The sequence below is a fragment of the Gadus morhua genome, chromosome 12 (genome assembly GCF_902167405.1).
Source record: "Gadus morhua chromosome 12, gadMor3.0, whole genome shotgun sequence".
Taxonomy (NCBI): Eukaryota; Metazoa; Chordata; class Actinopteri; order Gadiformes; family Gadidae; genus Gadus; species Gadus morhua.
Window position 1 is genome coordinate 30,028,378 of NC_044059.1, and position 24,938 is coordinate 30,053,315.

The following is a 24,938-nucleotide window of genomic DNA, read 5'->3' on the forward strand; positions in this document are numbered from 1 at the left end:
AGATCAATTGAACACAAGAGACATGTTTGATGCATTTAAAACGAACTGAGCAGAAAAACCAATAACACCAACTGAGAGAAATTCAACATAAACACACGCAGTCAAACATTACAGTGTGACCTACCACACTTCATACTAAACGTTCAACACGGTCAAATAGTTTAAAGGCTAAAGTAATTCAGTCAGACACTGTCGACCCACACACACAGGACCTGTGTTGCACACTTTTAGAATTATTATCTCTAAACATTCATTCCACATCAACACCTACTCTGGAGGGCTGACATGGAAACACTTGACCCAAGGCGTGGAGGAGACTATATTAAGATCTCATATCTTTCACCTTCTGCTAAAACAAACCAAGTGACCTGGAAAACATACTCAGCAGGTCATCCTCCCACCCTGCTTTGACCGCCGCTGCAACTAAAGCCAGTAAAGGGGACCCAAGCAACAAGTGACCAGGGCTGGTGGTTCGGCTCCAGCTACAACAGTGAGCGTCCAGCCAATCGATGTGGTGGTAGCTGGAGTTCAATTAACATGAGTGAAGGCTTTGGAATATAGATACCTGCCTTAAGACAGTACCACTTCATTTTAATGTCTGCTCCATTTCACTCATCCCCCCCCTCATTCAACTGGGAGTCGTAAACATTTTTATGACTCCATCCCAGTAACAAGGAGAGGATTTACTGGGCCCTCCCCTCCTCCCTCCGCCCCTAAGACACACATGGATGGAGGGAATCCTCCACCACATTTACACTGAGGCAGCACGTAGGTACAGCCGACCAGCAAGGCCGTCATGGCTGCTGTTGTCTGAATGGAGTCTTCATTCAGTCTAGACATGCTATCAGGTTGCACACCAGTGTATGTGGTGCCGTGGAGCCCACAGCACACTGTTGATCGTCTATGTGAAGGAGCTTAAGATCGAGTAGTGCTGGGGCTCAGATATTTAGTTTTCTACCCCAGTCTCTTCTCTAAGCAGGCTAGATAGCAACGGGTCTTTTTGAGAGCAAAAGTTTCACCTCATTAGTGAACACTTTGTAACAAGTAGAAAGTAACCAGTTAGTTGAAATCCTATCATCCTGAAAGGCCACGTCCTAGGTGACGAGCAGATGTTAGCTAACTTCAGCAAATGTAAGCCTTAGCTAGACTAGCCTGCTAGGCTAGTTAGCTAGTTAGTTGGTGGATATATGAATACTAAGGTTAGTTGCAAGTAACTGAATTTGACTACTGCATACACACATACAGAATATCTCGAGATATTTGTAATCCGAGACCAGGTTTGTTGAAATAATATATGCTGTTTTTATTGCAACGCTGCTTAAAAATGTATGAATCTGGGTTGGGGTGAGAGGGGTGAGGGTAACGGGAGAAACTGAACAGATTTATGCATGACTTCTTCTGCCAGTCTTGTACAGCATCTTTAAGGCTGTCAAAGCTGTATTGAAGGTGAAGTACAGGCTTTCAACTACCGTAGTTATCCGATTTCTGGAATGTAATGAGATTCCAGGGAAGTCGGGGCAATATCAAGGCAATTTTATAATGTGAAGCTTTACAGGAACATAGCAGTGTACATCAATGCATTTCACATTGTTTGTCTTCCATGATTGTTTGAAGCTGTTTTTCTATACTGTAAGCTAAACTGCATTGAACTTTAACATTGGGATGTGGCCTGCCAAATCAAATACTGATAAGACTATTAAAAACAAAGAAAAATAAAACTATTAAGAACAATATTACCTCAGGATAGATAGTCAATAGTGTGTGTGTCTATATCTGTGTTGAGCCCTGTGTATGTGCTGACAGTGGATCTGCCTCCTCCAACAGGAGCAGAACCGTCATCCTGCATATTTATGATTGACAAGGCCCGTTAGGTCCGTCGAAATCCAGAATGACACCATGAATATTCATCCAATACATTCATGTATTATTGAACGCATATCTCATGAAATAAAGTATCTTGTTTTTACCTATGCATGATAAATGACTCTGCATGTTTGTACTCTGTATATTTGTTTTACCGGTGGGGAATATCAAAACCAACAGACGTCTGCTGCAACCCAGCCAAAGGGAATCCCAACAGAATGTAAACTAGAACTGCATGGTTGGGAAGAGTGTACCTAGCGGGAGATGGTGAAGAGGCAGAGTCGATCCGACGTTGACCAGGCCTTGAGCCATATTTCAAATGCACATGTTGGCTTTATATTGTAACATACATTATGGTTCAATATTCCCTGAACTTCCTACACACAAAAGCCTTTGTGTAGTCAGAGTAAACCTTGCCCTCTCTTCGTCTTTGATGTTGAGTGCTGAGCAGCTGGCAGGGCTGCTCCTGTGTTCTGTGGGCATGGGGAGGAACGCAGCTACAGCATAGGTACCAGATCAATACGCTGGGGGGCCCATGGAGGACGGGGCAGGGAGGGGGAGAGAGCGCCGATAAAGGAAGGGTTTATGCCCATCAGTGGACGTTGGGCCAATAATAAAAAGCGCTGAGCAAGCCTGAATATAGGTTGGACGCTGGATGATAAAGGGCCATAGAGACAGAGAGAGAGAGGGAGAGAGGGAGACACACAGGGAGACATGGCGAGCAAGAGGGAGAGACGCACAGCAAGAGAGGGAGGAAAGGGTGGAGAGCAATGTGAAGATAAAGGTGGAGCGAGCAGAAGGGACAAAGCAAGAGAAGGAGAGGAAGGAAGTAGGAAGGAGAAGAAGACTACATTTAAAAGAAAATCAATGAATAAAATAGCATTCCATATTTTTTGACTCTCACCTTCAGCCTCAACAATTCATCAATGGATGCCCAGAATTGACCTGCCATAATTATAATGATTCAAAATGTAGTCACATCCTGGACCATAAAAACCTTTAATCCAAGCCTTGGTTGTAGATAGCGGTTCCTATTGTACCATCTTACTGCTGCATAATTGCATTCTTGGAAATGCTGTTCAAGAATCAGATCGCCTTGTGTCCTGAGACAACAGGTTTCCATTGTTCCAGGGTAGTAATCTTGTTATTAATGTTCAGACAGGTCGAAGGGCTCTGGTTTGTTCAAAATAGGCTTGACTTTACTTTTATTTTGTTTATTACTTATAACTTGTATTCATTGTATTTTCTCTTGATTACACTGTATGACCATAATGAGTGCATATACCTTTTTTGATAGACCCTGCCGTTATGAGAACCCTCTACTTAATGGAACCGTGATATTATTCTCTTCACATTGACATTCAACAGACTCAATGTTGGACCTCTTGTCATTTTTGGAGCTTGATGTCCATCATGCTTTTCCGTGGATAACGAGTGCCCTCTCCAACTCAAGCTATAGTGAGTGAGAGAAAGAAAAGAGTGGGAGGCAACTTCCTACCGAAAATATTTTTTGGGTTTAGAGCAAGGTCGGCCCCCATCTCCTCTTAGTTGAGTGTTGGGGTACGTGTCCCTGAGCAAGGGACAAGTAACTATAGTGCACTGCTATAGAGCAGCTATCTGCAGTCTGTCAATATGCAACCGAGACTCAGCTTGCGGGAGAAAAGGCATTGCACACCCTTATCTAGAACCCTAGGTCTTATTGAAAGGCGGTTCAGACAGCCGGAAAGTAGGCAGGTCAGGAACAGAGGGGATGTTTGGGAGCATATGTGCCAAAGTAGAGTTCAAACTCAGTTCACGACGTGGCTGGCGACAGTACGCAGGCTCTGGGGAATGGACCTCAAGGCATGTCTACAAATGTGTGACCTTTATATCTGTAGTACAGCCATACAGGAGACATTACAGAAGCAACGCCAAACAATACGTCACTGCACAGACAAAGGACACACACACACTCTACGATATACGCACACACAGCGTAGGCTAAAAGTGACGTTTCATTTCTAAGGCTATTGTTCTTTCTTTCCTTGCTATCAAGTCGTAGTGTTCATCATGCTGCTGAGGAAGAAGCAGGCAGCACACAGGCTGTTGAGGAGGAAGCAGGCAGCACACAGCCTTTCACAAGACAACACATGCTCAGAAGGCGAGGATGAACGCATATGGGAGGCGGGTGGGCCAGGAGAGCAGTAAAGGAAAAGGAGAACAGAGAAAGGAGACAAATAAATCCTTCATATTGTCAAGGATGAGCCAGAGGGGATGTGAAGGGAGAGAAAGACGAGAAGAGAATTAAAGAGCAGTGGCTAGATGAGGGCATGTAGAGAATGAGAAGAAAGGGAGAGAGAGATTTGATTAAACAGCCGATGGAGAGCTTAGCGAAGGAGAGACCAAGGAAGGGTCATGATAAGAGGGAAAAGGGGTCTAAGAGAGAAATAACATAAATAATAACAAAATCAAACAAACAGGATGGTTATTTTTTTGTTTTTTTGCTACATGCATTCAGAATCAATAAGGAATGGAAGCTAACCGGTGCTCCATGTTTGTATGTTGCATTCACCTGAGGTCAAATACTGACGTTCTCAGTAGAGGTGTTGGAATGCTAATGGCCTCACTGCGCGGTGTGGTGACATCATGGGGTAGAGTTTAATCACAGTTCTATCGGGTAAGCTGCTGGCCTACATTCTGCACTTATCATACAGTGAACAGACGGTGTGCTGGCTGGTAATTGGCGGAAAGTAAAAGCTGCAAAAGGTGAAGTCAGCACCCTGTGGAGAGTTAGGCATTATCAAAACGCCTTCCTCACTCCCCGTACTGAGCCATAGACCAGAGGACCAGAGCAGCCAAAACATGGCGGAGAAGAACCAGAACATCAGGGTATAATGCCTGTGTGTGTGTACGTGCCACTGTGAGATTGCCTCTGTGTGCGTGTGCGCCTGTGTGTGTGAATGTGCGCCTGTGTGTGTGTGGTAAGTGTGTGTATCTCTTTAAGAGTCAGGATAGATAGCCAATTCAATTTGGTTTCATCAGTGGGGGTTGATATGGTAAGAACTGGATCAGTCCTCTGTCCAAAGGGAAGAGAGTAGTGCGTGTTGCGGGCGTGCACGCATGCGTCCGTGTGTTTTGTGTAATATAAAAGGACTCTTGATGCAGGCATCATAGCCATCTTTAGCCGACTAAAGCGATAAAATAGTTAGTCTTTGTTTTTGGCCAAAGTAGATGTACTATATATTTATAGCCAATATATATCCAGGAATATGCAAATATTGTAAACATATGGCCCTCTGAGATAAAGATAATATAATAGCTGTTTTTTTTTTGTAAAATGTTTCAAATAAACCCCCCCCAGACGCGCCCAATAGGACATCACACTGCCCGTGTGCCAGGGAGCTGGCAGGGAAGACGGATTGAACGTCCAGTCAACTGACACACACAGCTCCTCCAGGTAATGTCTGTACAAGTTGGAGTACATGTGTGAGAGGGGCTATAGACATATTGGAGAGAGAGCAAGACTAGAGTGAAATTGGAGATGATGAAATAGAAGAAGAAATTAGTTAGGAAATTAATGACTTCAGTCAGCACTAAAGAAAACACAAAGTAGTCAAGTACACCAGCATCATGATTCATGGCATTTGGCATGGCTATCCCAAGCTTTAATTAGTGTAATCTACTGCTTTGGCACAACAGTTTAGCATTAAAGAGCCTGCATCTAGAGCACAAACCATGCTTTATTTTTGGGGCACAGCAGATTAAGCATTTCCCAGTTAACCAGTCTGCCGGATTCAGAAAACTGCTCAGTCGTGTTGTTATCAGGACCAGTGATCCTTTAGAGAGAGGAACCATAATGCGTCTCTCAACAGCTTACGAGGGGCCAGTAAGAAGCTGGCTCATGGTGCCCTCAAACCACTGCTAACCGAAGTCCCTACCAAGCAAACACCAGGCTCCGTTTTCAGGGGGTCTTAAACTAATCAAGCCCCTCTTTACCAATTACCAAAGTGGACACACACACACACACACACACACACACACACACACACACACACACACACACACACACACACACACACACACACACACACACACACACACACACACACACACACACACACACACACTCCCCCCCAAGGCAGCAAGCAGCCACTATTATACACAATAAGGAGAGCAGGCGCGCACTATTTCCTATCAGGATTGACAAGGAAAGTTCCGCCTCAGTCTCTTACTAATCAATCCCTACACGCAATCCCATCACTGTCAATCATTCAGCTGGGTGTGTAGGGGGGCCTTATCAACAACAGACAGGGGTTTGTGTCTTTGTGGAGATAGAGAGAGAAAAAGAGATAAAGAAGTAGGCAAGAGGTGTTTGTGGCCGCGTGTACGCCAGCACCGATGGAAGTCATAAATAAAACACTAAGCAGCCTGACAGACTGGTTAGGAGAATCAATACAAGTCTATCTACAGTGTGTGTGTCTGCGTGCATGGGCGTGTCCCCCTTAATCCAGGACGTACTCTTTTAGCCAGTGAATTCTTTCCCCATGGTATTAGTTGTTTGTTAGGCTGAATAGTATGCTGCCATTCAGTCTGGACTTAAAGGACTGCAACTGAATGATGGGTGAGTAGGGAAGAGGGAGTTAGGGGGAAAGTAGAGACAGTTAAGTAAAGTAAAGAAGTCAAAGAAAGGACGAACTGATTTTCTGTACAAGGATCCGCTCTGAAAGCAATGAGGTCTGGGATGCTTCACTACTCATTACAAACAGTAAGACTCAAACATCAACACAGGAATAAACCAGCGCAACCAAGCAAGAACACTATCAGATAATCGATTCCAGGCAAGAGTTGGACCTGTCAACGCATAACGAATGAAAGAGAGCTGGCCCCTGAAGATGGCCCCCGAACAACAAATCGATGCACAAAACAGTGCGAGAGACTCAACTTTGAAGCGACACAAAAAACGAAGTAGGGATACGAACACGGAATAATAAAGACTACATTCATCCTGCAAGACACAAGGAGGGTCCTTTGAAACCACAGAGAACTGTGAGATGGAGTCTGTCAAGGAAGCCCCTCAAAGTGCTGCTTTCTGCACCCAACAGACGCAACATAATAGAAAGAGAATTTAAGCTGCCACTGGACTACCACAGCAGCGCCTTGTGTATTTCTCTTGGAAGTGGGTCCTGTTTGAATGAACAATGATCAGATTCTCAGAGGGAATGAGCCGGCCAAGCAACCTTTCTGTTGTTGTGATTTGATTTGTTTTGTCCAATCTAAGCTATTTCATCCTCTGTGTGGGAATTAGCAAAGCCTACATCAAACCAACTCTCCACGGCTGGTCAACATTTGTTTCCCTCGTTTAAAGTGAAACCCTGGCCTCCTTCACGCGAACACACTCCCAAAGTCAATCAGATCAGACCCGGTCCCGACTGGCTATTGATTGGTCCTGAGCCAGAGAGTGGAAGTGGAGGGAGAGCATGAGAAAGGAGTCGATATATAGAGCGTATGAGCCAGAACACAGATTGATACAATGAGACACAAAAAGAAAATACGGAAGAAGGAGTTTGGAGACAAAACATAAGAGAGAATATGGAGTTAATGTCACGAGGGAGCGCACCGCAACCAACCCTTTCAGAAGACCCCCGGACTCTCTGCAGCAGTTGCCACGGCGACTTGGAGACTGATTATATTGCGAGTGTGTATAAAAGCACATTGTGTTCCTCTTTGCATTACAGCAACACACTTTAGATTGGAACAGCAATATAGATAATTCAATTGCAGAACTGCAATAGTGGGGTTTGCATGTAGATGGTTTTATGCATTTCTTAAATCTGTGCATGACAAAACATTAATAATAACACCTCAACACTTGCCCGAAGAATCACGTCATTAAATAAATAAAATATTACCAACATTAAGAGTTTGCACTCTCTGAACTGTTCTCGTCAGTCTCAGTTGCTAAGTAACCATTACTGGCACATCTTTCCCGTGATGTGGCTTTGTCAGGCTTGTACTTCAATTAGCCATTTGGTGGAAGTCTGAGTAGCAGAGCACGAAAAAGCTATGTTAATCACCGCGCAAATCAAGGCTTTGTGTACCGTTACCTCTCCAGCATCACCTTTAGCGTGGTGGGGGAACCAGAGCTTGTGTTTCTCCTGCAGCTGTGGGTCTCTCTATTCTTTAATCTACACCTTCCCCCTCCCTCTCTGGGCTCTGAGAGGGGCCAGGGACAGGTCAGCCAGGCCCGCGGAGGTACAGCTGTGCTCGCCACATGGTGCTCCCACCCTGGGCACTGGTCCTCACCTGCAGAGCCCACGGCTGGACCCCCACAGAGCGAGAGGATGGAGTACGTGCACAAGCACACAAAAAGTACAACACACACACACACACACACACACACATACGTCTCCCACTCAATACACAAGCAGTTAAGGGCAGAATGAGGCTAGTGATTGCAAGCCAGTAAAACGTAAGACATGGCTACAGTTACAGACGCTGAGACTAGTTGGGAGGGGATATCTCAACTTTTGGTCACCAGGTGCCGTTTTATTGTTTTACAAGAAACTCCCTCAAGCTCCCATCTCACATTACCCTTCCTCACTGAATGGGCTATAGTTTTATCAGATATATTCAGACGGATATGTCTACATACATGTAAACATATACAAAGTGTGTTGCAAGTTATGTAAAGTAAAGAAATCTACTATTCACGAAAGAACAGGAGCCAGTGCATTTCAACTTCAATGTCACGTAAGACTTCAACTACGTGTTGAAGACTAAGTGCGCTACATCTGAAGTAGAGAGCAGATGACCTCACCCTGGTCTCTATATTAAATATCAGCGCCATGGCTTCTGGAGGTTGAGACAGCGCCAGAGCGGAGGAGAGAGAGGGACATGAATGGAGAGCTAGCAGCGAGGTACAAAACAATCCCTCATCCTTTTGTAGTCTCTGTTATAATGCAGAGACCAAATCAAACCACAGAATTGAAAGTCTACTCTGACAGCGCTGATCTCGGCCAGCCTTGACAGTGAATAACTCGGTGCTAAGCCCAGCATCTACAAGGGAAAAAGGATGCTGTCCGTATGCAGTCTCATCAAAAGCCCCACAGGATGCTGCATTGATCCACATCTCACCAGCTTTCTGTCCAGTTGTCAAACTAAAAGTAAGCCTTCAAAGGAAAAGTTTGAATCCAATATCTGGAACCACATGTGTACACGGTATTGATGGGCTTCCTAGTGCATGATCTCCAAAACATTAAAATGAAATATAACCTCATAAGCTCATTTTCTTTGACAAAATCAGTTTATTAAAAAAGACCATAGGATGAAAAAGCAAGCATTAATTATGTGAAATGACAGTCCATATTAGTTCATTATGAGTGAGAACAGATAGCTGGTGTGTGTGCTGGCACTAATCTAAATACATGATGGCAAACAAGACAAAAGAATAAAAACAAGCTCTCTATTCCCGTTGAAAGTCAATGAAACTTGGCAATGGGAATCCCAAACTAAATTAAGTGAATAAATAAAAAGCTGAACATAAGGGCATGCACGGCGCAGGCTAATTAATTCAGAGGACTGATTGGCCTTGAGCCTGGGGTGATGTTGTGCTTTGTTCTCACTGTGTGCCTCTGAATGAGCCCCGGATATCAAGCTGACAGCCTTCATCTTTCAAGGCCCAGCCCTAATTGCTCTCAGTAGGTAGTGAAGCAGAGTCCCACCGCAGGGCGCGGCGGTGTGGCAGGGGCACGTTGAAGAAGGTGATTAAATCGATATGCTTAAAAAGAACGGCAAATTCTAATGAGACAGAAACTTGATTTCTTTTTCGGATTTCAGAGGGAGAGTTTGCGTGGGTGTCTGTATGCGCGCGCGCGTGCGTGCGTGACGGACGGTGAACGGATATGCAGACCGACAGGAAAGTGCCTCTGTGTAATCACCCGAGCATGGCCCTGAATTTGAATGGAAACAGCTGAGCGAGCCTCCTTAATCACAGCCATTAGCTGGTAAGTATTGGAAGGTTTGCTAGGTCACCATGGGAATAAAATTAAGATTTATTTTTCTTGAGCCACTACTTGAAAGGTTTCACCTCTTCCTAAAATACCACCATTTCTCACACGTAACTGGGAGGTGAGGAAGCCCTCAGCCTCCAAGGACAGTGAGAACGTATGTGTGAGAAGAGATAGAGGGAGAGATAGTGGTATAGTAGTGCATACATGGGAGCAGAGCATTGGGACTCGACTGACTGGGCCCAAGGGGGAGAATAATTAGTTAAAGATATAAAGAAAAGAGCTGACCAATAACCTAAAAGGTAGTGGCGTGAGATAAGAGCAACATGTATCTTCTTAACCAATTATAAAATGGTGTGTCCTGTCACCTGCATGGAGATTGTGAAAATCAAAACACAACCAATGAGCAGAGGAGGAAGATCTGGAGGCATGAGCTCACACAGGCACCGACACACACCCACACTTATTGGCCAGCATCTTGGACTTGGATTTAAATTGCTGACCATAGAAAGATACTAAAGCCGTCACACACACACACACACACACACACACACACACACACACACACACACACACACACACACACACACACACACACACACACACACACACACACACACACACACACACACACACACACATCCTGTCAGTTGGACCTATCCAACCAATGCATGTTCAAAGATTTGTCTTGGTTATACAGTAACTAGTGAATGTCTGACTCCTCTCAACAAGTCTAAATCCCATGGGATTCAGCGTGTCTTACTGGGCTTTGGATCACACGGATATAAATCCTGGAACACACAGATTGATAGAAATACACACACGTTTAAAGATAGAACAGTAATGAAAAACCAAACTCAATATATAGAAAAGGGTTTTCTGTGTGTGCTTATTAGCTTAATTTGACGGCAGACGGGGGATGACGGGGTCCAGATGGAGACACACTAAACCCCACGATGATACCATGATGTATCTATGAGCTGGGAGTTAAAGAGAGAAGACTGAAGAAGCGGGTCCAAAAGGCCCAAAGAAAAACACAGTTGCATAAACCGTCAGTCGATGTGTAGTGTGGAGCCTCTTTGAGGGACTCCCACAGGGCCTGCATGGAATACACAGAGAAGAAGATGATAACAACTACGTCCATCGTATATAGATGAAGGCATTAGACACACACCCACCCATGCTTTAATCCAAGTGTGAGGACGCTGTTGTCTAGAAGAGGATTGCCTGTATGGCTGTGTCCCAGGGCGGATATCGAAGCAGGCTGAGGAAGATAGGGGGGATCGCCACCCCTACCAACATCCTCTGCCAGTTCTCAAGTCAGTTGAGGCTTGTTTGCATTGAAAGTTGATTTGTGATGACTCATCACGCATTTTGTAATGGCTGAAGGGTTGTGGATGCATCAGCCGCAACATAATATTCTCCATTATGTGGAGCGACACAAAAACGCCTCATGGAACCACTGTCAGACGAGAGGCCGGATCACATGTCGCTGACACTGTACAACGATGGGAAAGTGCCCACCCTGATCACAATCTGGGTGTTTTCTGGAAGCATGCCGTCGTAATACCATATCATGCAGCACTAGCACATTGTAAGGAGGCTACACATTTCATGTTATTCTCTGGGGAACCACAGACCATAGCATGAGGGTGCTTTCCCAGAGAGACTATGGTCCACGTCGAGGAGTCTGATTAAAGGACGCCAGAGCCATGGTAAGACAGGTAAATGAAATGACTTCTATCCTTCTTAGGGATACGTGAGAATCGGGTTCCATTTCCAGCACAACATAAATATCATGGGATGGCTTCAGCCATTCAGTCTCTCTCTGAATTCTCTGATCATGTGTGCTTTGTTCTTCACAGACGCTTCTCCCTCACACAGATACAGCCTCAAACCCCCTACACAGACGCAAACCAGGGCCGAGATCAACACAGATACAGCCTCAAACCCCCCCTACACAGACGCAAACCAGGGCCGAGATCAACACAGATGGGCTCACTACAGGCACAGCGGTCAGGCACACGCACTCTTTAACCCTTCAGGGTGTTGCTGGCCATTGTGGGGAGGGTGTATCTCTCAGCAGGAGATCGAATCACCTTTGATTAGATATCCTGCCTCTGTAACGGAAACGGACAGCTCAAGAGTAGATAGAGATGCCTGGTTTGTCTGTTCCTGCATGAATGAGTACACGTATCACGACTGAGCTACACTCATTTAATAGCTGAGGGACGCAAACAAATGTCCAAACACACACACACACACACACACACACACCCCCCCCCCCCCCCCCCTTCTCGGGGAGTGAGAAAAACGGTGAGCGTGAGTCATCCTCCCCCCCCCCCCTCACCTCACTGGCCTGCTGGCTCTAAACCCGGGGGCAGAACGCGCTTTACAACCTGCAGACGCACTCAGAGAGAACATCGTCTAACCTGATACAAAACTACTACATGCAAGATGCAACGTGAGTTTATAGTTTCATCAAAACACTGACTGCTTTCAGTGTTTCAACTACTTCAGTCAGGCCAGACATTCATGGACAATAAAGAACTGGGAGATCAAACCATCGCACGGTCCTCCCTGCCTTCACTAAATTATCCGCTATTAAATGTCTTCCGATGAATGCAAATGAGCACTACATGTAAATGTTGCCAGGCATAAACACAGTCCATGTCCTTTCCTTCGCCCTCATCAAGTACCATCAACAACTGCTGAGGGTTCCTTAGCATAGAGAGCGCATCCAGAGACGTATTACCCATGGATAAAATGCATTCATTACAAGCTTCTGTTAGCGCCAGGATGGACACGCGTGTACCGTGTCAGAACAATGAGCAAGTGCCCCGCACTCTGGAGAGAACCACACCACACCTGGCACTCAGAGGTCACACACACACACTTACAGGGAGGTAAACACCATCTGGCCATCCCGAGTTGTTTTCCCATAAGATAGACACGACCTGTTCCACTCATCTACCCTAATGACCAACACATACACACATTGGGAGACACATCGACTCACTGTGTCCCTCCAATCCATTATTCACATTATGTAAATAGGACTCTGTTAAACAGGTCTGGAGACACATACCCCTCCGCTGCCCATCAATGAAGACCAAAACTTGTGTAAATAAACAAAGTATGAATGTAATTTACTGTTGCAGATATTTGATCCATAAGGAAGCAAATACTGACACATGCTGATGAGAGAGGAGAGTAAACTAAGGGAGATGGTGGGTGCATAAGCGGTTCAGGTGTTGCAGCCCAGATCTAATGGAACTAAGTCAAATAAAGTCCTGAGCTGCCTGCGACTTGAACAAAACCAGACATCCTTGACCGAGCCAGGGCTTCTTGACAATATTCATTCAATGCACTGTTTACTGAAAGATGGAGCCACACAGAGCAAGAAGACAACCAGCCAGGAGAGGATGAATGTGAGTGTATGTGTGTGTATAAAATACATTGAAAGGCCACATATCTTATAAAACCGATGTGTGAGGGACGACAAAGGCGGAGAATATCAAATAAAAGAAGCAGAAGTATAGCAGGGCCTTTTTCCTCTCAGGAAAAAGTGTAATAACCTTGGGCAAGAGTTTAATAATAATTTCCTTGTCTAGAATACATTTGCCGTTAGTTTTTCACATTTTACCGCTGATCATATCATATAAAAGGGCGATTGGAAGAGAGAGAAAGATTGACCAAGATAATTTAAATGTATATGTATTCAAATGAAATGTATAGATATATATACAAACACTGCATTGAAATATGCCCCTCCTCCAACTGCCTTTTGTCAAAGGATATGGTCAACCGTTATCCATTAGACAATAGTGCCATCTGCTGGTGGCAAGTGAGAACGACGAAGCACAGATGAACAGCACATCGTTTCCTGAGACGGGGTGCAGATGAGGCACATCGATGTGTTACAGGAGCCTGACAATCCTGCTCTTGCAACGAATGTAGGTAGTTTCTCTCTGCAGATCAGTCTGGCTCCAATAATCCCGATCACACAGGGATAGTGTATGTATATGGCCTCAGGGATAGTGTATATGGACCCTGGACCCAGGGATAGGGTATGTATGTGGACTAGGGGTGGGGAAAATAATCAATTTTTCGATGCATCGCGATTATCGCTAGAACGATTATGTCTCGATGCAGATAAATTAATAATCGGAATAAAAAAGCCACACAAAAAAGCCATTCCTGTGCAGTTCCTTTGACAACCAGCAGGGTTCAGAGTTGTGCACATTCGACAGCGAACGCTTCTCTGTGCTCCATGCACAACACAGATCTCAGCGCCTTCTGCCCGGGCATGCTGGTGTGTAGGGTGATATGTCGGTCAGCACAGTGATGATGAAACCCGCTCATACAAACCGCCACAAGCATGAAGCCACGCCCACGTGCCTGCAAACAGAGGTGCATGCACTCCTAGACTACACAACTTTCAGTCTATGTATTTTTATGTGTGGGCAAGAGAGTGAGTGTGTCTATGAATGTGTGTGCGTGTCTGTAAAAAGCCTGAGTCATGGAGGTCCTGCAGCAGCCTGGCGAGGAGCCCCCCCCCCACCCACCCTCGGTCAGTGGGCTGACGCTGGCCCAGGGGGAGAGGGCGCAGCTAGTGTGAGCAGCCAGGAGGTGTCGGCAACACTGGGAGAATGATCTCACATGCGTCACACTGATGCCGTAAAAATAGTTTTTTAACACTCTTTTTATATTTTTAATTTAGAAAGGAGGTAATTGGCTTGTGGATTGAAGGGTATAATATAAAATGTATGTCCATAGCCACGGGGTCACAGAATAAACGTCAAAAGCCAACACTGCTAAAGTTCAGGGATTGACCTTGCTGTACAGATATAGTAAACCATCCGATTGCAGCCAGGGATTACTGAGATTTGAGGACTGGAAATAGCTCAGAAGGCCGAACAGGACATCTGGGAGCTGGAGCAGAGTGGCTCACTTCTAACAGGTCCAGACCAGTGGGTTTGTTGATGGAAAGATGTGCGTGTGTTGGTGAATGTCAACAACAACAATGCACTGAGATCGTAGATTGTGAAGAGTGCAACGCAGAAGCAAAACAAAGACGGCCATTGTTTTCTTTCACCCACAGATCAAACTACCGAGTCCACTAATGTTTAGGAGAAGGCAGAGCCACATTAACGTATACAAGTTCTCCTCTGCCTTGCATATGACCTCCGGGTACTAAGTGTTTGATGCAGACCCTTAAAGTGTGTGTCATTGAGGGTCAATCCCGTCTGTGTTTACATGTGGGTCATTGAGTGTGCGGCTGTTTGCGTGTGGTCCACAGCAGAGATCAGTACACAGCCGGCTCCAGGACTCACCAGCCCGGTGAGCGAAGGGGCAGACTGCCCCAGGGTCTGGTTCCTCATCCACACCAGGTTGTTGCCCTCCCCAGGGCCCAGGGGAGGCGCCAGCCCCCCCGCCGGGACCTGCCAGAGCTGGCTCACCCCGCCATGCAGGCTGCTGGACAGTGGAAGCAGCTGCTTACCTAGAGGACCAACAAGGGCAGGAAGGGGAGAACCAGTTAAACCCGGCGGCCATGCTGCACTGGGCAGCCGTGTGCTCCAGCAGGCTGAAATCACCTGTTCATTCAACACATCGTTAGCCTCATTTAGCAAATGACCGTGTCCCGGTTGAACCCAGCTCAGGGCTCTCAAACACCGTCATCGCTAATATGGCAACGCAACGCACAAAATATCCAGAGCAGAGCCTCAGAGGACGAACCCAAGAGGATTAAGACCCAGGACCAATGGTGAATCAATGGAATACAGATCAACAGAGATGAAGTGAAGTTATTAAATACTATTTGATTTGGATATGATGTACATAAGAACATGGTCAAACAGACCCACATATTTTCTTACTTAAAACGCATGTTTGAGCAATATCACAAAAGAGGAAGCTATAGTGAGTATATGATATCTGGGCCTGGACTTTGGGCGGGGAACACAAACCCTTTCCTGCACAATAGCCTGCTGCTGTCTGAAGGTCGAGGAAACCACCAGCCAGCTCCTTTGCATGTTGTTTATTCATCTCTAATAAGAGTCTGTTGACAGTCGCTTTGGTTAGCAGCTCAGGATCACTAATGGAGGCTAGTTAGTGGTTAATGGAACACCTGTTGAGTGATACATGTCTAGTACAAATACCTAGTGCTGGATGGAGTTCCTCTTGTCCGGTAAAACCACTTGGTCAAACTGTATAATGCTAACAGTATCTGTGGCTGTGATGCAACCCTTTCTTCAAAATGTGCCGTTTGGATGGTAGAAGTACACAGCCAGTGTGAGCAGCCGGAGGGCGAAGGCCAGCGCTGGGCCATGGCAGATGAGTGTGAAGTAGATATTAATGTGTGCACAGTGGGGGGGTCATAACCGCAGCCCCCCGCTGCATCCATACTGCACACATGCAGAAGCTTGTGCATAAAGTGACGCTTGTGCGTCACTTTACGACAGTCCTGCCCATGTTAACCTCATTTATTGTTTATTAAATGTTCTTGCTTCATTGATGACCATTGAATATAGTATGGTTCTGTTCATTTAACAAAAACATCATTATTTTGATTACTCTTTTAAAAGACAAAGGTGAAGGAATGTATCTATTTATTATATACATGTATATTTCTTTATTTAGGTATTTATCGGTACATTACTAAAGAACATTCAGCAGCCTATGGTTGGATGAACGCTCCAGCTGGGCCAAGGGGGGGTGTGAACAGTAGACCCATCACACCCGTTCTGTGTGTGTGTGTGTTTTGAGGGTTTGCTAGCAGTGGGGGGGTACAGTTAGGGGGTCCGACTGGAGACCCAGACGGGCGGGGCGGGGCGGGGGCGGGGCGGTGGGCGGGGCCTCACCGGTCATGGCCATGCTGCCGCGGCGGACGCGGTTCTCGTCCTGGCTCAGCTGACGGTGCAGTTGGGACTTGGTGACGGCGGCGGCGGCCGGGGACAGGTCCGGGTTACTCAGCTTCCTGAAGAGGAGCGGTGGGGGGAGCACAAACTCCTTCTGAGAGGGGGAGAGGGGGGAGAGGGGGAGAGGGGGGAGAGCAGGAGGCATTAGCCAAATGGGTCAGGATTACACACTGAACATATTCAGTCAAAGAAAAAGATCAACTCCTAACCAGGATAATCAAACAGGACCAAACCGATGACACCAATATGCATGGCTTCCTATTAAGATGCAGCCTAGGGAAACGGGAACAGAGGACGCCACAAAAAGCAGTTCTCCAAAACAATTTATAAACATCACAGTATGGAAACAAAACAGACGCGTACAATAATCTGAATTATTAGTCACAGTTTATGATCGGACCACCGCATCAGTCGTAGACCCCGCATGTCGTAGAGCAAAACCTCAAAATTAGCAAAAATACACTTTAATTCCAAAGGAATGAATGGAATTATTTTGTTTCCAAAAAAGACGACCAGAAACAGGAACTTTGTCGAAAGTGCCTGGCAATTGTTGCCCCAACAAAGGGCAACAAGAATTATTTATTTTCCCATTTAATTTGCCACCATAAAGCTCTGTACAACGCTAAAAAATTCCCCAATCATCATACAAGGATTAATAATTATCTATTTTTTTTTTATTTGTGATTTATGCTACACGTATCGCAGAAAGAAAAGAAAATCGCAATCAGATTTTCTTCCACTATCGTGCAGCAAAGATCCTCCCAGCGATTGGTTGACTGAAGCAGGGCCTGTGAGAAGTTGGTAATGAACAGCAAACCGTTCAGAGAAACTCACATCTGATTCCTTCAGCCACGTGTTTGGCTGCTACACATTACCCAACGAAAGCCTGTGCTAATTCTCGCTGTTGATTAGGGCGAATCATATGAGCGCGGATCATATCTGCCCACATCACCCACCAAGAAACAATCAGGGTTAGCACAAAGAAGGACGAAGACAGAGGTTCACCATGGCCTGCGCTCCACGTCGCTCCGCCCCCTCCCGTCCCACTGGCCACTGTTCCTGCAGCCAGCCATCCAACCCGGCCTTCCACTGTGTCCAGCCAGGCCCTTCGCTCACGTTATGCAATAAGCACAGTCAATAACATCTGTTATCAAATTGTGAATGTTTCCCCCATTAAGGTGCACTGCTCTCGACTCCCCAGGCTCGCACGGGCACACCCCAGTACACACCCAAGAACACACCCCACAAAGACAACGAAGAGCCATGGCGTGCAGAGTCTCTTCTGCAGCTGATCCATCGCCTACCTCAGCGCCTTTTGGAACCTAAAGCTCCGTCTGACAAATACGACTCGAGAAAATTGCCAGCAATTTAAAAGCACTACACTTGTGTTTGTCAGCAGAGAAAATGCACTGGCACACACACACACACAAAACAGCTCCAAATGACGCTACACTGATGCAACAGACAGCAAAAATAAACACTGAATCAATCCTCTTATGTGGTACAGCTGGCAGCGTTGAGGCTGCGGGATCCAACATGTGATTGGAAATCTGTCCCCAGACTGTTGTTGACGAGCGTGAGGGGAAGTGTGAGGATATTGCCTTGGTTTGGCTTGCTGCTGAAGTATTAAAAAGTACAGATGGAGCAAATGAAGAGAAAAGGGGAGGGGAAGGGGGGAGGGGTAAAGTTGGCATGAGATTTGCACGGCATACACGTGACAGCAGTGGGTCCCACATTGATCCTGGTGTGTAGCAGATGGACAGCCACTGTATGGGCTAAGCACCACCTCTCAGTTGTATGGTGTACCCTGGTTCACCCAGCAGTACAGCCTATCCCTCCAGCCGAGAGGAGCCATACACACAGAGGATAGACCAATGACTAAAGGGTAGGTGTCCTTTACTCCTGAACAGGCTGTTTATCCGCAGTTGAACAGAACCTCTCTCGGAAAGGGTTTGTGGGTGTGAATTTGTTTGACATGAAGTATGAACTCTGGCAATGACCTCTCGCCTGTGACATACACAGTCTGCAGCTACTCCTCGCTCGGGCCTTTTAAGGCACACAACCTCTCGACTGTTTTCATTCCTTCCTCTTCTCTCCATGTGTCCTCCTCTGCCCGTCTTTCCAACCCCTTTCCCTCAGCTGTGATCCCTAGTTTATGCCTCCGACGAGCTCAGCCCCTCCTCCGTACAACGTCATCATGAGGGTCAAGCCTTGGACACACAATGTGTCCATGCTGGGGCGCATCTATCATCTAGGGCTGTCCAGTTCTGGCCGATTGATTGATTGGTTGGTCGATATGCACTCAATAGTTGATAATTAATCTGCGTTCAGATAATTGGGCATTTCATACTTTTACATTCACGTCTCCACATTTCAGTACACAGAATGTATCCACAAACAAGCTTCAAATGTTGACCACCATCTACTAAATCAGTGGCTCGTTAAGAAGCATCCTTCTGCCTCTGAACTGTCACTGAGTCGGACCACGAGTGGACCTGAAACCCACGACCTTCAGTAAACACCACTAATGGGATATTTATGCTAGCAGGTAGAGTAGGAGGCCGATTCATCTAGAGATAACATGCGTACATATATTTTTTTATTTCACGATTGATTGGTCGTAGAATCTTCTACCAAGATGTTCTTTGGTTGACTAAGCCCTACTTTAGTCCCATGCAGAGAGCTTCCCCTCCGCTTCACACTTTATTTCCCAACTCGCCCGGTGCCTTCCATCTATCCCACATCTTCAGGTCCCTTGTTTGAGGTTGATGCCACCCTTCGTACCTTAGTTAAGTTCATACCTAAGTTGGTTCTGATTGTTCCAGTGCCACTATTAAAAGGCTGACGGTAAGACAGTGATGGAGAGGGGTCAAACAGTCAGAAAGAAGGCCAGAATGCCTGTGGTCTGGCTGCTTCGGTTCTGGCTTGTGCAGAACTGTTACATCAGGGGGACTCTTCACACGCATGTCTGTGCAAGAATCTCATTGCCTCATACATATTTCCTGTCTGAACAGAGTGTTTTTGTCCTGGTAGTGCTATGTCAGGGTGTGTGTGTGTGTGTGTGTGTGTGTGTGTGTGTGTGTGTGTGTGTGTGTGTGTGTGTGTGTGTGTGTGTGTGTGTGTGTGTGTGTGTGTGTGTGTGTGTGTGTGTGTGTGTGCGTGCGTGCGCGAGCACACGCACGCACGCACGCGTGTGCATGTTCATTCAAGTAGTTCTAAATGGCCTATTAAAAGTCTGGATATAGCCCAGGCTTTGAAACACTTTAGAACTCAAGCAAGGTATCCAGAGCAAGAGGAAAAAAGGGAAGGTGATGAGAGGAAGGGAATGCAGAAGGGTGTACTGGATTGACATCGGGGCTTTAGGGAGAGAAGTAGGAGGAAGAGAAATAAATCCTGGCCAGCTGAGGCCAAACGGACCGTTTGGTTGTGGCTTGCGGCTTGTGGAAAAATGTTTGTCCACACACAAAACTACCATTCCCGAAGCATCATGGCACAGACTACACTACAATGGTGCCCACATGACAGAACTCATGAAATGATTTAATGAGGCTATGTGCCACATAGAAAACATAAGGAATGACTCATTTCGTGCGTGGGATGCGAGGATAAATGCTTTGGTTTCATTGTTGGTGAATGACATGCATGGGACAACCATTGGTCAAATATAATAGTTGAAAATAAATTTGCCTGCCAAAAATGTGGTTCATATTCACTCTGCATTACATCACAGCGATAGCTAAATTGCATCAGCTCTCAAAGTGGCCTTTTGGCCTACGTCAAATAACTCTTCAGTGAGAAAGCGAAGGAGAAACAGTGGGCCTATTCACTGGGCTCACTGTACATCCCAGCAGCCCATCACCAATGTGTGAACTACAACAAGTCATAAACTAACTCAACAGGTTCAAATGATTTGGCCAATGGCTTCAGGCCATTCCAGCTGAAAAACAACCAGTGCCTTCAACCCACAGCCTGAGCGGACCACTGCTCTCTGGATTAAGAGGGCTGGGCTCTGGTCTGAGCATGATGTCACACATCGCACAGGTCATCATCGATATAGAATCAATTACTGGTAGGAGCCTCCAGGGCCCTCAGGCTCACGCAGGGTCACATGTGATGTGCGACTGGAACGTCTGGAAAGCTTATTTCACCCAGTATTATGATCACAAGGGAAGATGTATCAGTTAAATGAATTCAGAAGAGACACCCTAAACCTGGGAAGAGCAACCATGTCGTGACACAATGTCGTCACCATCACGAGCTTGCTTGTGTGTGCATGTCTCCAATGGTGTCTGAAAAGTCACACACAACTACTAATTATTTCAGGGTTACAGGAGGACAGAAAGAGAACAATGATATAACGATATTGCAACATGGAGCTAAGAGAGTGAGAAGGGTAGATCACGGGGGAAGGACCGAGTGCTGATCAACGGCAGGTATCAGAGCTAAAGATATGAGGTAACAGGGTTAGGGTTAGAACGTCTGCCCAGCAGGGGGCATTTCTGTTCCCATGGGGAAGTAAAACGGCACGACAAGGTAAAACCACTGACTTATTTAAATGTGCAGGTCTTATTTTATTCTAAACTGTGATTTGATCATATATGTGATACTATTAGCATGGGACGATTACGGCAAATACCTAATTGATTATAAAGTAAGACTATCTAAAGTATGTCATTTTTCCATCTAGGGGATAGGTTCATAAAAGATAAAATGGAGTTGAGAAAAACAGGGAGGGAGAGAAGGAGAAAAGAGACAGAGGAGGGAGAGGGGAAGGAGTGAGATGAATAGGTCTTGGTGGGGGCTGATATTGAGGTCAGCCTCAGCAGCCAACCTCCTGCCTCTCTCCTCTAATGAACCCATCCCTCCCAGTGCGTGACCTTCAGTGGCCGGTCCCAACCCCCCAGGGGTCAGTATGGGAACATCAACCACACAGCACCAGTCAGCTCCATGGTAGCTGCTGCCTTAAAGAACACCGACCTGCTGGGAGGACTTCTAAATAATGGGACACTTGATTAGCACACCGCTAAATGTCACCATACTCCCTATCATCGCATTACCACCTGCTTTAAACAAGATGATGCCACTGCCTGATGTGGTAAAGAAAGGCTGTATAAGTGCGTGGGCAAATAACCAGAGATAGACTACACAGATAAATGTGTTTGACGATCAATGCATAACCATGTTGCCATGTTGCTGTGTTATATGTAAAACATATAACATAGACACTATATTTTCTGCATTGCATCCTATAAGCCTTGGCCATTCAGATGATTGCACATTGGCCGATCTGAAGCAGAGCTGATGGGGAGCAGATCCTCTTTTAATCGGTCCCATGTTAATCACTGAGCCTTTCTCCCTGGATGCCAGGTTGGTGCAGAGTGCAGACGTCATCTCAGCGCTTCAGCTTGATACACCAATCTGTCCGCTTTAATGGCCTACTAATTCCACTTCTGAAAAAATATGTAAACAACTCAAAAATGTGGGAAAAATGTTATGCAGTAGTTAATCAAAGAATGTGTAGAAAATGTGTGGCTACAGACGCAGAGAATCTGTATAGCTCCACAGCCAACAACGCCAATATTTACTCCTTCTTTAACCTTGTAATGACAACACATACCGCAGATGGACTGGAGGGGAGGGTCGACCTAATACGTCTTTGGGAGACAGTGGGCGCTTCAGCAGAGAATAACTATGAGATTGTTTTGGCAATGTACATCTGGCAGAAAACACCAACTATGTCCTTTCTCTGTTGTCTGGGGGTGGATGCGCTGAAGTCCAGCTCCCTCTGGTAGGCTGATGTCAGACCCGGGAGGGAGCTCTTCCCCGTTTTGGCACGACGTGCGGAAACATCCAGCGTGCTTGCAGCAGAGGCCTGCAGACTCTCTGTGAGCAGAGATCTTTGGTCTTAGGCAGTCGGAATTACCTTCCACCAACTAAACAGGGGCGTCCGAGGCCCCTGACCTGTTCAGAGGTCAGAGGTCAAGCCTAGTGGCGGCTGCCCTACCTCCTACTGAGGTCATCAAACTGCTGAGCATGCAGTCCTTATCTGCATTTAAGTAGCAGGACGTCGATTTAATCACAGAGCGTACCAAGGAACGCCCCCTTTTTGAAAGGCTCTGGTTCCAGAAGAACATTTTCCATTCGTTTTTCTCCATTTACTTTTCAGAAAATCATTATAAAAAAAGTTTTGAGCATGGAACGATGCTAATGAATCCGTCGAGCTAGTCGTGAACATAAAACATTAGATACGGGCCAAAAAATAAATTGAGAAACGATCGAGTTCAGGGGCAGCAGTTACCGACTTTCACGGGTGCGTTAAGGTTTCCATGGTAACAGCCAGCTCCACCAATCAAAGACGTTGTGTTACACTTTAGGATTGTGCAGTGCTTTTAAATGACATCGCGAATAAAATATGTTTTTCTAAAACTAGAAGTTAACTTCTTCGACTTGTGGCATATACCATAGTTTCAATATGCTTTGGATGGTTACGACATTATAGATAATAATCAAAACCTTTATGCAGAACCTGAATGGGACTTTAACTTCCAGAACCACACACAGTCTATAGTGGATATTCAGACCATAGTACAAATAATTTAAGAAGAGGTGCTAACAATAGGTATATTTGGATGCCAAGTTGTTGGCCCAAGTGGTCTGTGGCGACGGGGCCTGTAGCATTGAGGTCTATGGAGACAGGGCCTGTAGCATTGTGCTGCTCCAGAGGTCTATGGAGACGGGGCCTGTAGCATTGTGCTGCTCCAGAGGTCTATGGAGACAGGGCCTGTAGCATTGTGCTGCTCCAGAGGTCTGTGGAGACGGGGCCTGTAGCATTGTGCTGCTCCAGAGGTCTATGGAGACGGGGCCTGTAGCATTGTGCTGCTCCAGAGGTCTATGGAGACGGGCCTGTAGCATTGTGCTGCTCCAGAGGTCTATGGCGACGGGGCCTGTAGCATTGAGGTCAATGGAGACAGGGCCTGTAGCATTGTGCTGCTCCAGAGGTCTATGGAGACGGGGCCTCCTGTAGCATTGTGCTGCTCCAGAGGTCTATGGAGACGGGGCCTGTAGCATTGTGCTGCTCCAGAGGTCTATGGAGACGGGGCCTGTAGCATTGAGCTGCTCCAGAGGTCTATGGAGACAGGGCCTGTAGCATTGTGCTGCTCCAGAGGTCTATGGAGACGGGGCCTCCTGTAGCATTGTGCTGCTCCAGAGGTCTATGGAGACGGGGCCTGTAGCATTGTGCTGCTCCAGAGGTCTATGGAGACGGGGCCTGTAGCATTGTGCTGCTCCAGAGGTCTATGGAGACGGGGCCTGTAGCATTGTGCTGCTCCAGAGGTCTGTGGAGACAGGGCCTGTAGCATTGTGCTGCTCCAGAGGTCTATGGAGACTGGGCCTGTAGCATTGTGCTGCTCCAGAGGTCTATGGAGACGGGGCCTGTAGCATTGTGCTGCTCCAGAGGTCTGTGGAGACGGGGCCTGTAGCATTGTACTGCTCCAGAGGTCTGTGGAGACGGGGCCTCCTGTAGCATTGTGCTCAGTGGTGTAGTCTACGTGATACGCAGGTATACGCCGTATACCCACTAGGAACGCACCAGGATTTGCGTATACCCACTTAAAAATATGCACGGATACGCATCAATCGTCTTGTGACAGATCTTTCACTTCTGTGTTTATTTTTCGCAAATATCGGTTGGGTATAACTGCAATAAAATACTTTAAGCAGGGGAAGTTATCTCCTACATTCACACATTCATTAAATTCCCCCTGCGCACTCGCGCTCTGCCCTGTCTCTGTTACGAAGCGCGAAGCTGCCCCTGCATCTCTGCACGTTGGCTGGCCGAGCCCCTCCTTCTCGCGCGTGTGTGTGTGTGTGTGTGTGTGTGTGTGTGTGTGTGTGTGTGTGTGTGTGTGTGTGTGTGTGTGTGTGTGTGTGTGTGTCCAGTCCTCCCATATTAATGTGTAAACCACATAACAAGTAGTCAACAGAAGACAATGTTTTAATCGCACTTTATATCTCCTTGTTACTTTTAGATGAGAACCCCTGGCCAGCCTTTCGGACTGGGGGTGTCAGGCTAGGGAATTTAAAAACAGGCATCCTTGGTTAGAGTGGAGGGAAAACAAGTTAGGTAAATGTCAGCCAACATACAGTTGGTATACACAATTGAAATTCATAA

General features: G+C 46.3%; 1 protein-coding gene across 1 annotated transcript in view; it reads right to left on the bottom strand.

Annotated features, from left to right (window-relative positions):
- Positions 1-24,938, bottom strand: part of LOC115555082 (microtubule-associated serine/threonine-protein kinase 2) — a 104,432-nt gene that overhangs the window by 69,376 nt on the left and 10,118 nt on the right. The window contains exons 2-3 of the mRNA XM_030371749.1: positions 16,712-16,862; positions 15,185-15,351 (exon numbers count right to left, since the gene is read on the bottom strand). Of these exons, the coding sequence (XP_030227609.1) occupies positions 15,185-15,351; positions 16,712-16,862 (318 nt within the window). The remainder of the gene's footprint in view (positions 1-15,184; positions 15,352-16,711; positions 16,863-24,938) is intronic.